This window comes from Hipposideros armiger, unplaced genomic scaffold (genome assembly GCF_001890085.2).
Source record: "Hipposideros armiger isolate ML-2016 unplaced genomic scaffold, ASM189008v1 scaffold_582, whole genome shotgun sequence".
Classification (NCBI taxonomy): domain Eukaryota; kingdom Metazoa; phylum Chordata; class Mammalia; order Chiroptera; family Hipposideridae; genus Hipposideros; species Hipposideros armiger.
In genome coordinates this window covers 423,345-438,600 of record NW_017731932.1, presented here as the reverse complement: position 1 = coordinate 438,600, position 15,256 = coordinate 423,345, and the positions used below count along the sequence as shown (strand labels likewise).

Below are 15,256 nucleotides of genomic sequence, written 5' to 3'. Positions count from 1 at the left end.
CCTGGTGCCTGTCACTTAAGTGTTCAGTAAGTAGTGGCCAAAAGTCAAAACATCTTTTTTTTTTTTTTAATTGGGGAACAGTGTGTTTTTCCAGAACCCATCAGCTCCAAATCGAGTAGTTGTTTCAATCTAGTTGTGGAGGGCGCAACTCAGTGGCCCATGTGGGGATCGAACTGGCAACCTTGGTGTTATGAGCATGGCAAATCTTGCATTTTGAGCCATTGGTGGCACTTCTCCCAATGCTCTTCCCTCTTCCCACACGTCTCCGATTAGCGAATCCCAGGGCAGGGGCTAGAGTAGACGCTTCTCTAGAAACGTCACCCAAACTAGGCTGGTGGGGCCTATAGTGATTCCTTTGACTCAAGATATCCCACATGCTGTCTCTTAAAAAACGGTGGTTTTCCAGTAGCTTCGAACCATTGCACCCAGAAAGTTCTTCCTTTGGGGTAAATTATTCCCTCCAACTCTGGCTGACATCTGGGCTTGTTTTTTTTTGTTTTGTTTTTTTTCATTGCTCATTAGCGATGAACCACTGAGCTGGTTATGTCCTGCTAACAATCCTGTCTGGCTTTATCAGCCACTTGGAGAATGTGCGCTGATGAGAACAGCCCATCACAAAAACAAAACAAGCCAGCTTGGCACTGCGGCAGGAAGTGTGGACTCTGAGGGGACCTGGCGATCCACTGAAGTGCTCTGTGCCTCTCTTGCCTCGTTCACGAAATGGGGATATTGCCCGTATGGATGTGATGCTGGCCCCTTTGGCCAAGATGGCCTCGTCCCTCAGGGCCCCACAATGTTTGGGGTCACACAAGGCTCGCGGCATGGGGAGCAGGGTCACACCTTTTAGCAGATGGCAGCTAAAGCCCCCAGCCTCCTCTTCTGATGAAACCACCCCACCCCCTCATTGAACAATGAGCCAGACTCCACGATTCATCTGTGACTTTAATGGCTGGACAAACACATGATTTCCATGACTCCCCATGGACTAGAAGCTGCGAGGACACTCCTCCCAGCCTGAAGCCTGGCCCCCAGGAAGACGCAACCTAATGGGACTGTAGGTGGTCTTGAAACCATGGAGTGAGATTCCCAGAATGGAGATCAGATTCGTCACTTAGTGATTCACTAGTAGAAAAGAGAGATTTCGCACCTAAATTGATACACATCTATCAGCAGCTTGGCTGATTTCAATCACCCAATCGTGACTCCCTCCCTGTGCCCTGCCTCCCACCCCCACCGCCCACCTCTGCCTCCATGCCTGGGTTCCAGGACATTCCGGTTGCTCCTGGCCTCATTTCTGTGAGCTGGCCTGGAAGGTGACCTGGGTCTCTAACATGGAGCAGCTAGTGAGACCAGGATCCCCATGACAGAGCGCTGGAGAGCTGGCCTGTGACTCTGCAAACCTAAACTGCCTGGGTCTGGGGCAGAGAAAGGGAGTGAGAAAGCACACCTGTGGCCAGGTGAACCTGGAAGTAGGTCCACACACACCACACACACACACAACTAACAAACCTGAGAAGGAAAAAAAAAAAGGAAAAAAGATCAGGGAATGGGCCACCAAGGAGCTCTAGTCCCCAGTTCATGAGGTGTATCTGTCCATCACACAGAGAGGGTCCGGTGCAGAGGGGCAGAATCAGAGTTAGGAGGGCCGGTTCTCTCCATACTGGAGGGTGAACTCTTCCGCCTTCTTGTAGAACAGCTCCGGGTCCTGTGTCAGTAGGTCAGCAAGCTCCACACGCACGGGCTGCTCCAGATCCGGACTATTCACCAGCTTGCTGAGGGCATCCAAGACTGGGGCGAGGTCAGAACAGAGCATCAGCATGGACAGAAAAATCCTGGGAAGGGGGCGATGGCTGCCCACTCCCAGATGCCCCTGAAACTCCACGCTCACCCCTTCAGGGAGCCCCCAAGGAAGTTCCTCAGCATGACTCCACAACCAAATCAAATGCCCCTCACATTCTTGGTTGATGATCCCCAAAGCCCTAACTGGTTTGATCAGTGGTTTTCCAACTACCGTGTTTCCCTGAAAATAAGACCTAGCCGGAGAAGAAGCCCTAGCATGATTCCTCCAGGATATGGAGGGCACGCACCCTCACATGAGGGTTTTATGACCTGTTTCAGGGAGAAGGGTGCCTTTTCCACAAGCTCCTTCAGCTTGAAATATTCAGTATGCCAATGTGCCATATTTTGGCACCTAAAACCATGCGAGGGCTTATTTTCTGGCTAGGTCTTAGTTTTGGGGAAACAGGATATGTTCCGTGGCTTCAGAGATGCTTCCCCTCACGGGTCGGAGATAAGTGGAGTGCTGAGTCCCACTCCCTTTTTAACAAGAACCACTCCTCTGTTGGTACTGTAAGGATTCCAAATAAACTTTTACTTGGGAAAAAGGGTTCCGAGGTTAAAAACGGGAAACCATGACTGCCCCGTGGCTCTCAATCATTTACAGATGCCTTTGGGAACCTGTGAAGGCAGTGGCCCGTCTCCCCAGGCACGTGCGCACACACACAAACACACAGTTCTGAGTTAAGGGCCTTCACAGGCCCCCTGAAGCTCATCCAGGGACCACTTTGCCTCTCTCCCCCAGGGTCCTTGTTCCCGGGTTAAAAACTCCTGAGCTGCTCCAGAGGCGGATGGATCACGCACACTGATTACACCCAAAGGTTCTACAGCCATACTGTCCAACGTGGTAGCCATTAGCCACGTGTGGGAGTCTATATTTAAATCAACTAAGATTAACTACAATTAGGAGTTGAGTTCCTCAGTTGCATTAGCCACACTTCGAGGGCGCAAGAGCCACATGTGGTTAGTGATCACGGAATTGGACAGTGCAAGTGACAGGACATTCCCATCACAGCAGATAGTTCTGCTGCACGAGCCTCCAGCTGTGCCAAACGCCATCTCAGTGACTTCTTATATGCCCGAGTGTCCCTGTCTATCAAATGGGGCTAATGAGAGCCCTATGTCATGGGGTTGCTGGGGGATCGAGTGACGTTGGTGTCTGAGCTCTTTGCACAATGCTAAAAGTGCTTAGTTGAGTGTATTGTCATTTGGGGGCCAATCTCCTCAACTGTGGTTTAGGGAACTGAGCCCTGGTAAGGAGCGATCCTTCACCAGGGTCCACAGATAGAGCAGCGGGCCTTCCTCTCCCAAGCCCTTCCTTCTACAGCCCAGCTGCTTCTCTCTCCCATGAACCAGGCACCATTGCTCTGTCATCCCTGCTCAGGTGGAAAAACAGAGGCAGGAGCAGGTTAACCAGCCCAGGATCTCAGGAGGCATCCCTTCCATCTGACAACAGGCTCAGCTGAGACCCACAATTTTTATCTCCCCTCTTCCGGGCTTTTCTAACTCAAACTCAGCCCGGTAGCCCCCATCCAGCATCAGCCCCTCCTTTTAGGCAAGGCCCAGCCCCACCTTGGTAGGTCCTGTAGTGCGGCTCCCAGTTGTTCTTGCTGATGATGGGCAGGCAAACCTGGCCGTCACTGTCCACGTTGGGGTGGTAGATCTTGGTTGTGAACGTCACCGTGGGGGGCTTTAGTGGGTAGTCCCCGGGGAAGCTGATGCACAGGTTGAAGGCCTTGAGGTTGTAGGGCGGCTTCTCCTGTACAACAGAAGGGTCAAGCTCTGTTCTGAGGCAGGGCTGCTCTGAAAAGAGGGTCCTCCTCCTCGGGCCTTGGTCTGGATTCCCCTCCCTGCCCTCAGCCTGGGGTCCAGGCATCCTCTGCTCCACTCATCGGAGGAATCATGAATGGGAACAGATGACACCTGCTTTCATTTGGCAACTGGGCCATGGATCTGTGGAAGGCTGGAATCGCAAAAGAACACTATCCTGGGAGTCACAAAAGTCAGATCCAGGCTTTTGCGGTACGACCATGGGCCAGCACCTCTCATCTCTCGGCCTCAGTTTCCTCATCTGAAAAATGGGTCAAGTTTGACTAGGTGAGCTGTAAGGACCATCTCAGCTATTTTTTTACCTTGTTAATTTTTTTTTCCAGTTTTGTTGAAACATAAATGACATACGTCACCGTGTAAGTGTAAGGCATACAGCATGATGGTTTCAGTTACATGTATAGTAATGCCTTGGTTTGCGAGCATAATTTGTTCCGGAAATAAACTACTCGTATTGCAAGACATCGCGCATTTACCACGTTAAAATGTATTAGAAATGTTTGCTCATCTTGCGGAACACTCGCAAACCAAGTTACTTGCAATCCAAGGTTTTACTGTATTGTGAAATAATCACCACAGCAGGCTCAGTTAACGCCCGTCTCCTCGTACAGATCCAATAAAAAAAGAAAAGAAAAAAGGAAAAAAAAGTCCTCCTTGTGATGAGAACTCTTAGGATTTACTCTTGTAACAATTTTGCTACATATCATGCATCCCTAGTACTTAATTATCTTATAACTGGAATTTCGTATCTTTTTTTCCTATTTTTAAAAAAATTTTCAATTACAGCTGACATTCAATATTATTTATATTAGTTTCAAGAGTGCCGTATATCGGGCCGGCCGAGTGGCGCATTGGTTAGGAGCTGGCTTGGGACGCCAGCTCTGAGCAGCAGGGCTCCGGTTCGGATCCCATATGGGGACCAGTGACACTGCCCTCTACAGCTAAGATGGTGAACAACAGCTCAACCTGGAGCTGGGCTGCCATGAGTCACCGGCGACGGCGTAGGCTGCAGCCCCTGCTGCAGTGGGCTGTCGTAAGCTACCACGTGTGACCAGCAGCCAGCATGAGTGGCCGGCAGCCGGTGTGAGCTGCCAAGAAAAAAAAAAGAGTACCACATGGTGGTTAGACATTTGGACCTTTGTATCTTTAGATTACCTTCTTCATTTCCCCCCTCTCCCAACCCTCTGCCTCTGGAAACCAGAAGTCTGATGTCTTTTTCTAGGAGCTTTTGTTCTGTTTTCTTTTGTTTCAGGTTCCACATATAAGTGAGATCATACAGTATTAGTCTTTCTTGGTCTGCCTTCAAGGTCCACCCATGTTGTCACAAATGTCATCTCAGCTTTAATGTCTTCCTGAGAATTATGGAAGAGGAGGACAGACATCCTCTGTTGGGAGCTGTTAGCAACTGCAGCAGAACATAATTATTGGGGGTGAGGAATGGAGAAAATGAGGAAATCCTAAGAGCTCAGGGGATTGGGAATGTAAAGTGGTGCAGCCGCTGTGGAAAACCATATGGTGGTTCCTCAAAAAATTAAACACAGTATTAGAATATGATCCAGCAATTCCACTTCTGGGTATCTACCCAAAAGAATTGAAAGCAGGGTCTTAAGGAGGTATTTATACACCCATGTTCATAGCAGCATTATTCACAATGGCCAAAAGGTGTGAACAACCCAAATGTCCATTGACAAAGGAATGCATAAGCACAATGTGGCATATACATACAGCAGAATATCATTTAGCTTTGAAAAGGAATGAAATTCTGACACATGCCACAACACGGACAAACTCTGAAGATATTATGCTACGTGGAATAAGCTAGACAAAAAAGAAAAAATTTTCTATGATTCTGCTTATGTGAGGTACCTAGAACAGTCAAATTCATAGACAGAAAATAGAAGATTAGTTTCCAGGGACTGGAGGAGAGGAAGAATGGGGAGTGAGTGTTTAAGGGGGACAGTTTCAGTTCAGGAAGATGAAAAAGCTCTAAAGATGAAGGGTGGTGATGGCTGCACAACAATGTGGATGTACTTAGTGCCACTGAACCGTACATTTAAAAATGGTTGGGCCGGCCAAGTGGCAAGTTGGTTAAGAGCTGGCTTGGGACACCAGCTCTAAGCAGCAAGGCCCCGGATTGGATCCCACATGAGGGCCAGTGACACTGCCCTCTACAGCTAAGATGGTGAACAATAGCTCGACCTGGAGCTAGGCTGCCATGAGTTGCTGGCAACGGCGTAGGCTGCAGCCCCTGCGGTAGTGGGTTGCCATGGGCTACCGTGTGTGGCCGGCAGCCAGAGTGAGCGGCCAGCAGCCGCTGTGAGCGGCCATCCAGAGGCCGGCGACAGATCTGCCTCGCCCGGGAAGAGCACAATGATAATACCAACATGGGCCAGTGAAGCGACATCCTCCACAACGAGACTGAAGAACAAAAGGACAGCAACTTGTCTGTTCCTGTTCCCCTGATTCCCCAGCACTATTCCCCTCCCCCAATTCCCCAATAAAAACTTAAAAAAAAAATGCTTAAGGGCTGCCGTGAGCTACATGAGCAGCCAGCAGCCAGCGAGAGCTGCTGTGAGCCACCATGAGCAGCCGACCAATGACCGGCGACCAGTTGCCTCACCCGGGAAAAGTGCAATGATCATACCAACATGGGCCAGTGAAGCGACGTCCTCCACAACTAGACTGAAGAACAAAACAGCAATTTGTCTGGGCCGGCTGAGTGGCGTGTTGGTTAAGAGCTGGGTTGGGACACCAAAGGACCCGGTTCGGATCCCACATATGAGGGCCAGTGACACTACCCTCTACAGCTAAGATGCTGAACAACAGCTCAACCTGGAGCTAGGTTGCCACATAGGCTGCAGCCCCTGCTGCAGTGGGTTGCCATGGGCTACCGTGTGTAGCCGCAGTGAGCAGCCCTCAAGCTGCCATGAGCGGCAATCCAGAAGCCAGTGACCGATCTGCCTCACCTGGGAAGAGCGTAATGATAATAACGTAGGCCAGTGAAGCGAAGTCCTCCACAACTAGACTGAAGAACAAAAGGACAGCAACCTGTCTGTTCCCCTTCCCCCAATTCCCCAGCGCTGTTCCCATCCCCCAATTTCCCAAAAAAAATCTAAAAAAAAAAAAAAAAAAGGTTAAGATGGGAGCCGGCTGAGTGGCTCAGTTGGTTAAGAGTTAGCTTAAGAGCACGGGCTCTGAGCAACAGGGCCAACGGTTTGATTCCCACATGGGCCAGTGACGCTGCGACCGAACTGAGCTTTCACTGAACTGCCAACAGGTGGCAGGATGGCTCAGCTGGTGTAACAACAAGATTGCCTGTTCGATGGGGGGCTACGCCCATCCGCAACTAAGACTGAACTTGGCACCTTGAGCTGAGCTGCTGCCCAGATGGCTCAGTGGATAGGGCGTGCGCTCTTAACAACATGGCTGCTGGCTCGACTCCCGCATGGGATGGTGGCTACGCCCACCCACAACTAAGACTGAACACAGCACCTTGAGCTTAGAGGACGCGAGCTGCTGATGGGCAGCCAGATGGCAACTGGTGCCCTCCACAACGAAGACTGAAGAACAACTTGGCTGGTCTCCTTCCCCAATTCCCCAACACTGTTCCCCTCCCCCAATTCCCCAATAAAATCTTCTAAAAAAAAATGGTTAAGATGGTAAATACTGTTACGTGTATTTTACCATGATTTAAATAAATAAATAAATAAATAACTCAGGAGCTGGCATGACCAAGGGTTGGGGGCTGCCAGGACCCAGCAGGAAATCCTCCAAACTTTGAGCACCTACTCCGTGCTGCCCTGTGCTAAGGGTGTGACACACAGCCCATGTAGCTGTGTGGTTACAGGGATTACAGGGACTCCGGAGCCACCTTTCCTGAGTGTGACTCTTGGCCCTGCCACTCACTAGCTGTGTGACCTTGGGCAAGTAACCTAAACTCTCTGTACTCTAACATGGAAATAATAATAGACTTCTTCATGAGACTTATGTGTGGATTAAATGAGTTAACTTACGCTAAGGGCGTAGAACAGGGCCTGGCACACAGCAAGCACCACGTAGATGTTAGCTATTACCTACGATAAGTATTAGGAAAACTCACAACTATCAGCATCTTCATTTTCAGATGAGGAAACTCAAGTTCAATGTATACAAGTGACGTGCCCAGGGCCACAGGGGCAGTGCTGGGATAGGAACCCAGCGCTGTTGACTTTACACCTCCACACATGAGCACTACACTACACCCCTAGAAGAAAGGAGCCCCAGAAATTGGGGGACCCCAGAACAGAGCACAGTGGCCTCCAGGCTGGTTCCAAAGCTCCAGACCCTTTCAGAACCTTTGTTACTGAGAAGACAGGAAAACGACAGCCAGAATGACATGTATTTAAGCAGAGTCAAGGTTTTAAGAGAGCGCCTGCTCCTTAGCAGAAGGCAAAACAGAAACCATCGTGGTGTTGGATGTGTCTGAAATAAGAGATAGGGCAATTACGGAGAAGATAAAGAAAACATTTCACCTTCTTGTCCTCAGTAACAAGAAGGGGCTGGGACCTGGGAAGCAGAGACAAGGCCAACGGTGTAGCCTCAGGGAAGGCTAAAAGACTTCTGCATCTTATCTGTGAGCTTTGAAATCTGTCTGAACAGCACTACTCTACTCCAATGTAATTAAGCACTCATATCATTGGAGAATTCCCTCCTCAAGAAAATAATGTTCAGTTTAGGGCTCTCATTTTTGTGTCCGTTTTCTCTGAGCCCTTCAGGATATTGGATGAAATATGCTATATTTTAACAACCTTTTTTTTTTAATTTATCAAATCTTTATCTTCTGATAGCATAAACACAATAGAATCTTACATAACAAATTTCCTTTCCGAGTAGTCCATTTCCTCGCTTTCTATTTGTGGCCCTGAAGGTATTCAAATTAGCACTGAGTACAGCTAGCTGTACTTGGCTGAGGACTATTCTGCAATATTAAACAATTCATATCCCTCTTAAATTTGTGAATACGTAGGTCTAGGTGCAATGTGTGTAGCATAATTCCAATGGACATTGAATGCTAGAACTGCAAATGGTTTTATTTTTATAAATATATGTCATAAGATGCAATCAAATGACAACTCAGCTCCAGTAAAATAATTGTAATTTTAAAATTTGATATTTATTATTTATATTTTGCATTTTTAATTTTTTATTTTGAATATTTAAGTAACTTTTTTTGAAAACACGATTATTTTGACAACCTTTTACCGATGACTCATGTGTTCAAGATATCAGCATCGTTGAGGGTCTTGATATAACAAATGTCTGGATAACGCTTTGAGGTTAGCATAATTTGGGAAACTACTCTTTATCCTCTACCAACTGTGGGAAAAAGGAAGTTTATCCTTATCCCTTGACAAAGATCCAAGAGATTTTTTCTCTCTTTCTTTTTGAATGCTATTTGTCTGCTGAAGCTTCTGTGGTGGGCTTGGCAGCTCTGAGTTTGAGGAAGGAATCTCCGGCTAAGTCCAAAAGTCTTTTAGTTTTTCCGTCAGCCGGCCTCAGCCTCAGAAACAATCACTCCAGAGAGAGACCCCCTCTGCCCATGACAGAGGCAGTAAAAAAAAAAAAAAAAGGGCTCTAAAGCATGGAAAATAATACCCAGGCCTAACCCTCCCTGCCCAGGCCCCTGGCCTCAGTCACCTCAACCCAAAGCCATCATCCCGGGGACACTCACGGGCAGGAAGAGTACACGCCACACCAGGACGTTGGCGTCATCGCTGTCCAGGTTCTGCAGGTACCGTGGAAGCTTCTCCTGCAGCTCCTCCAGCTCCTGCGGGGGCACAGTGAGGGGCAGCTGGCTAGTCTCCCCGACTTCAGCCTCCGCCCCCTGCCCCAGCACAAGCTGTGCCAAGTCCCAAACAGGACACCCCAGGAGACAGAAGCTGGCAAAGTCAGAGCCCCATTTCTGGAGCACTCAGTATGTGTCAGGTCTGGTGGCAGTGCTGTGACTTCTCCGACGCTCACCTCAGCACAGCTCTGGGGGTACGGGGTGGATGGAAGATGAAGGTCACTGCTTCCACGTGTTACAACCTGGAAGTCAACTCACCTGGGCGCCTTTTCTCTTGAAACTAAGGTACTTAACCTCTGTCCTCTAGTCCTTTTCCTAGAGTCACAAGGTCCTAGTACGCTCCCTCTTTCCCTTCCTCTCTTCCTTCCATAGCATCCACTGAGTGTCCAGCATGACGACATGCCCTTCCAGTGCTCATGGCAGCAGAGACACCAGCCCATGTCTGTCAGGCTCCTTCAGTCCAGGGCCGGGGAAGGGAAATGACTTAGATGCACCACAGCAAAGCAGAACTCTATACGCCAAGCAGAGAAACAAGGGGACAGGAGGGACCCGCCTTCCTAGAAATGTGGCCCAATCACCTGGACATCACTGAATTCTCCCATCAGCCCTTTCCTGAGCATCCTATTGGACACTTGACTAAGGCAGGGCCCGGAATGTGATTATGTGGACAATGTGTGGAGACATAATGGGGAAGGAAAGGAGAAGGCAGCAAGAAGGCTTTACGGAAGGCGACACTGAGCTGGGCCGTGCGGAATAAATGGAGCCCATCATGCAGAAATGGGGAGAGGAACCAAGGCAAAGGGCCCAGTCAGAGCAAATGTGTGTAAGTGTGTCCCATGCAAGATTTGTAGTTATTACAGGAAAAGGGTCCCATGGTCAAGTACACTGGGAAACACTAAGCTGAACAGGTTTCTTTATTGCAGGACTTCCCAAAGTTTTTAATATGCTATTGCATACATCGTGAATCTCCAAGACCTGAGTCCACAGCATGTGGTGCTTCTCAAATGTATTTGACCAAGGAGCCCTTCCGGGGTCCATCCTGTGGGATGACAGACCTTTTTTTTGGGGGGGGGAGAAGGGAGGGAGACAATTATAAGATTAAAGATTAAAAGACATTCAAAGGCAAGTCTTATCCTCTGAAACACCAAATAGGTGTAAACCAGTGGTTCTCTACTGGGGGCAATTTTACACACACACACACACACACACACACACACACACATCCCAGGGAACACTTGGCAATATCTACAACCATTTTTGATTGTCACAAATGGGGGAGTGCCATTAGCATCTAGTGGGTAGAGGCCAGGGATGCTCATAAACATCCTACAACAAATTATCTGGCCCAAAATGTCAACGGTAATGAGGCTGAGGGACCCTGGTGTAAACCAAGGCAGAGACAAAACTTCCCACAGCCTGTCCACAGTTGGGGAGGGGTCCTTTAATACTCTGGACCACCTACATTTTCTCTATGGCCCCACATATAAACACACCCCATCCCCCAGTTCCTAGCTTTCAGCCCATACTCCGTCTCTATTCATACCAACAAACTGCTTCTTGCGCCTTCTGTCCAGAGTATGTATATTCTATGACGCTCATTTATCTTTTTTTCCCCCCCAATTACAGTTGACATTCAATACTATGTTAGTTTCAGGTGCACAGCACAGTGGTTAGACATCGCCCTCATTTATCTTTACCCCAAACTATTGGGTTGTCAGAAAAGTCATGACGTATTTTTTTCTAAGTTTTTCATTGCAAAAATGTGTCATGACTTTTCCGACAACCCAACAGAAGCATCTGCTACTTCAAGTCCTAGTTCCAATATCATCTGTGTGTCTTTGGTAAGAATAAAGGCCCGGGTTGAATGGCGAAGCTGTGGGGCGGACATTGCCTGATTTTACAGTAACTGGGAACACTTGGACTTGATGAGTTATAGGTGTGTTCTGCCAAAACTTTCCCAAACCCTGAGGATGTTGAAACCCCAGTGAGGACACACAGTTCCCTCCTGAGGCCTGTGAGGAAATCGCCTGACTCAGAGGAACCGAAAATGAAAGTAGAGAGGCCACTGAAAGGACCTGCCAGTTGGAGGCCCACTGACCTGGGCTCAAATACCAGCCCCCTCACTCCCTACTGGGTGACCACGACATCTAAGTCATTCTCTCAGAGCCTCAATTTCCTCATCTGTAAAATGGGGATATATGACTTATCTCACAGAGCTGCTGTGAGAGTAAGATGAAATAACTAATGTCAATTGCTTGGCATTTAATTGTGCCAGTAGGATAAATACTACCAAACACTGGCTCCTAGCTCTTTCCAATTTGGCTGGAAAGACCCCCTGCCCTGTTGTGCTGCCAGCCTCCAGTTCTAGGCTGCGCCTGCTCTGGGTGCCCCAGTCTGGGACCATCTTCTTCTCAGCGGCTGAGACAGCAGGCACTCCCTTTTACGCCCCTCACTCTGTCCCCTGCACCCTGCACATTGGAGGGGCACTTCTGAGAGACTCAAAGTCTGGGCGGGTGTCGGACCCACTTCACTGGATTGCTCTTCCTTTCCCATCTATCTCCATCTGCCCAGTATACCCCAACCCTGCAAACGCCCTGGGTTTTCCCACCTCCTGGGGGAAATCCTCCCCTCCCTATCCTTCTAAACCTCACTTCAAGTTGTGTCCCTATTTGGAAAGACAGCGCAACAGAGGGCAGGATTTTTGCTCATCTCTGCCTAGAATAGGAACCAGCACACAGTAGGCATTCAACACTTGTAGAACGAACGAATGCACAGCACCTACTCCAGGACACCTTCCAGGTCTGCCTCGGCAGCTTTTCCTCCCAGGAACACGCGGGGAACTTTGCTCCTGCCTCCTACTCAGCATCCAGACTTCTCCGGACTCTAGTAACGTAGGTTACCACACAAATTAAAGTGTGGGTCCTAGGCTATTCCAAAGCAAGGACCTTGTCTGGTTATCTCTGCTCATAACCCAGCCCACCCCACCCCCAGCAGAGAGCCTGGCTCCTGGAACCCTTGGGCACTTGAGACGCAAGCAATTGCTATCACAGGTTTCTGGCTGGAGAAAAGAAACTGAAACCAGTTTGCGGGAGCAGGCTCATTCCCATCCCCAGCACAGCTCAGGGAGCCAGTGACACCCCCGCCAGATATGCTCTCGCTCCCCAAAACTCCAGCTCTGGCTCCTCTGGAAGACCCACTCCTCCTCTGGGAGGGGGCGGGGATGACAGGGTTCAGCCAGCCCCGCAACCCGGACAAACAAATGCGCAAGCAGAGCCCGGGAGGGATGGGAAGGCGGAGGGAGTGGGAAGGGCGAGGGGGCCGGGAGAAAGGGGTCATCCACACAGTTACCTTAGCCACCCGCTTGCTCGCCGTCATCTCGGGATGGAGTGTGCGACCCGGCGATTCCAGCGAGACTGTGCACCTGCCTGCGGCTTGGTGGCGCCCCGCCCCCGGGTCCCCACCTCCGGGAGCCCCGCCCGCGCCCCAATCACCAGTGCGCACGTCGGGGCCGTAAGGACCTGCTCCGCGCCTCCTTGACTGACGCTGGGAAGCCGCCGAGGGCAGGAGCCTCCCGGTCCGGCTCGGTCCGCGGCGCAATGGGCTCGGGTCCCCGGAACTCGCGCCCTTTGTCCGAGGACCCGGCTGGCGTAGGAGCGCACGGCGTGGCCAGATCCCCGTATCCCACTGGGGGGCGCTGTGCACCAGGATGTGAGCGCTCGGGGGGCGCGGGCCTGGGGTCCGCCCATCCGGTGGTTGCAGCTCCATCGCCGGACGCCGTGCCTGGGGACCCCAATCTCGCCGCCGCCCCAAACACACAGTCTCCCTACGTCAATACAGGATGCTGGCTATGCAAAGACGGTTCCCGACAGCTCGTTCGGTGGCCTCCACCATCAGTCCGCCGCCCTAAGACTCCCCCTTCCCACCACCACCGAATTCCCGGAGTCCCCTGGACAAGTTATGTCCGGTCTGGGCCCAGTGTCCCATCTCTAAAATTGGGTGGGGACGGCGTAGACTATACGCCCTCCAAGCACTCCTCCCCTGGCAATTTGAGGCCTTTGGTGAGGTCCAGCCTTCGGTGGCCCCACTGCAAGGACGTTTCTCCCAGGCGGCTGCTTGGTGAAGAGCACCGCAAGGAGGCGCTGTTGGACCCATTCGCTCCTGCTTTTAGGGTTTGGGTTCTTCATTAGGTTCAATATTTAGTTAAGTGTCTACTATGTGCGGATTGGGGAAACAGTTGAGGGGCGTTAACATGCATGCACTACTGAGTGTCAGGCACTGACTTTAGGGAACAGCACGATGAGAAAGTGGGCTCCTTGTCCTTCAGGAGGGAAAGAATGCAGCCCCTGCATTTTTAATGCAAAGTGGTAAGCACAGGATATAGGGAACCATCTGATGCTGTGAGAGCCTGGAAGAGGGTCACCTGATGCAGCCTCAGAGAGGGGCAGAAGTTTCCTGGGAAAGAAAAAAGCCAAGCGAACTGCAAAGCATAGTGAGTTAGCTAGACTGAAAACGTGGGATGAGGGTGTTCCCAGAAGACAGAACAGCACGAGCAAAGGTGCAGAGTATGGAAACTGAATGCAGTTCCATAACGTGGAGCAAAGTCTGTCAGCACCTTGCTTTCTCGTACAGAAATCCTGCGTCCCCAAAGTAAATTCAGAGTCATGGATTTAGCCCAGCCCCATCCTGGGATGAATCCTAACCACCCACACAGCTGGGAGGCTCATGTGCATTGCATGGCCTTCATATCCTTACACAATGCAGACCTTTGTGTGTCAGAATGAGACCCAAAGAGACCTGGACTCTTGTTAGTTCCACATCTGCACACCAGTGCCACATGGTTTTGGGTGGGCTGTGAAACCTCCCACCTGCTTCCCAGGGCCACTGCCAGGCTAAGCTCATAGAAGTGGAGGAACCTTGAAAATTGTAATTCCCAGGTATAAATAATCAGGTTTCAATCCCAGCTCGACTATTATTAGCTGAGTAACCTTGAGCAAATTACTCCTCATCTGTAAAATGGGGCTAATATTAGTGGCTGTGAGGAGTAATGAATTAATATTTGGACACTCAGTGACAGTTATAATAATAATATAATATTTGCCTCTGTATGCCTGTAGCATGTCTGAAAGGATACAAGATACTGTGATGGTCTTTGGGGAGGGTAACTAGGTGACGGGGTATGGGAGGGGGAGGAAAACTTTTCACTATAAATCCCCTTTCCTTTAGAATTTTTGAATGATGTGAATAAACTACCTCTTCAAAAATGAATAACATTTTACTTTAACGATATTCTCTCTTTAAAACTGAAAGGTTTTTGCATTAAAATTTATATTCCTGGGTTCTCTAAAAAAAAAAAAAAATGAGACTTGGCAATGACCCGTCATGGCAATGGTTGGCTGGAGCCCACCAGTCAGGGTTGCTCCTTTAGAGCAGGAATGCAGGTTCCGGTTTACCACGGACCTCACATTCCGTTTCTGCGGGCCTGCCTAGCCTCACCTGCTTTTTTCAGCTGCCTAACCCTGTAAGGAACCCCGGCTTTGGAGTCTCTTTGCACTTGCTAACTTCCTGTCTCTCAAACCCTCTCTTTTTTTTTCTTCCCCAGGGTCAGGGGTTTTCATGCCTTATGACGGCTGTGGCCTTTGCAAACAGGGAAGTGTCCCTGGCTGGAAAGTCTGACACTGCCTGGTTCCTGGTCAGGAGCCTTCCAGGGACTTCACAGGGAAAAATTGTCATCTCCCACCCTTAGATGAGGCAGGACTTCCTTTTGGACAG

General features: G+C 49.8%; 1 protein-coding gene across 1 annotated transcript; it reads right to left on the bottom strand.

Moving 5' to 3' along the window:
* Positions 1-922: 922 nt before the first annotated feature.
* UBE2L6 (ubiquitin conjugating enzyme E2 L6) lies at positions 923-13,411 on the bottom strand. The gene is made up of 4 exons (XM_019624314.1): positions 12,836-13,411; positions 9,374-9,469; positions 3,409-3,595; positions 923-1,788 (listed from the first exon to the last, which is right to left on the bottom strand). The coding sequence occupies exons 1-4, from the start codon at positions 13,250-13,252 to the stop codon at positions 1,637-1,639; spliced, it is 852 nt and encodes a 283-aa protein (XP_019479859.1). The 5' UTR covers positions 13,253-13,411; the 3' UTR covers positions 923-1,636.
* Positions 13,412-15,256: the final 1,845 nt, after the last annotated feature.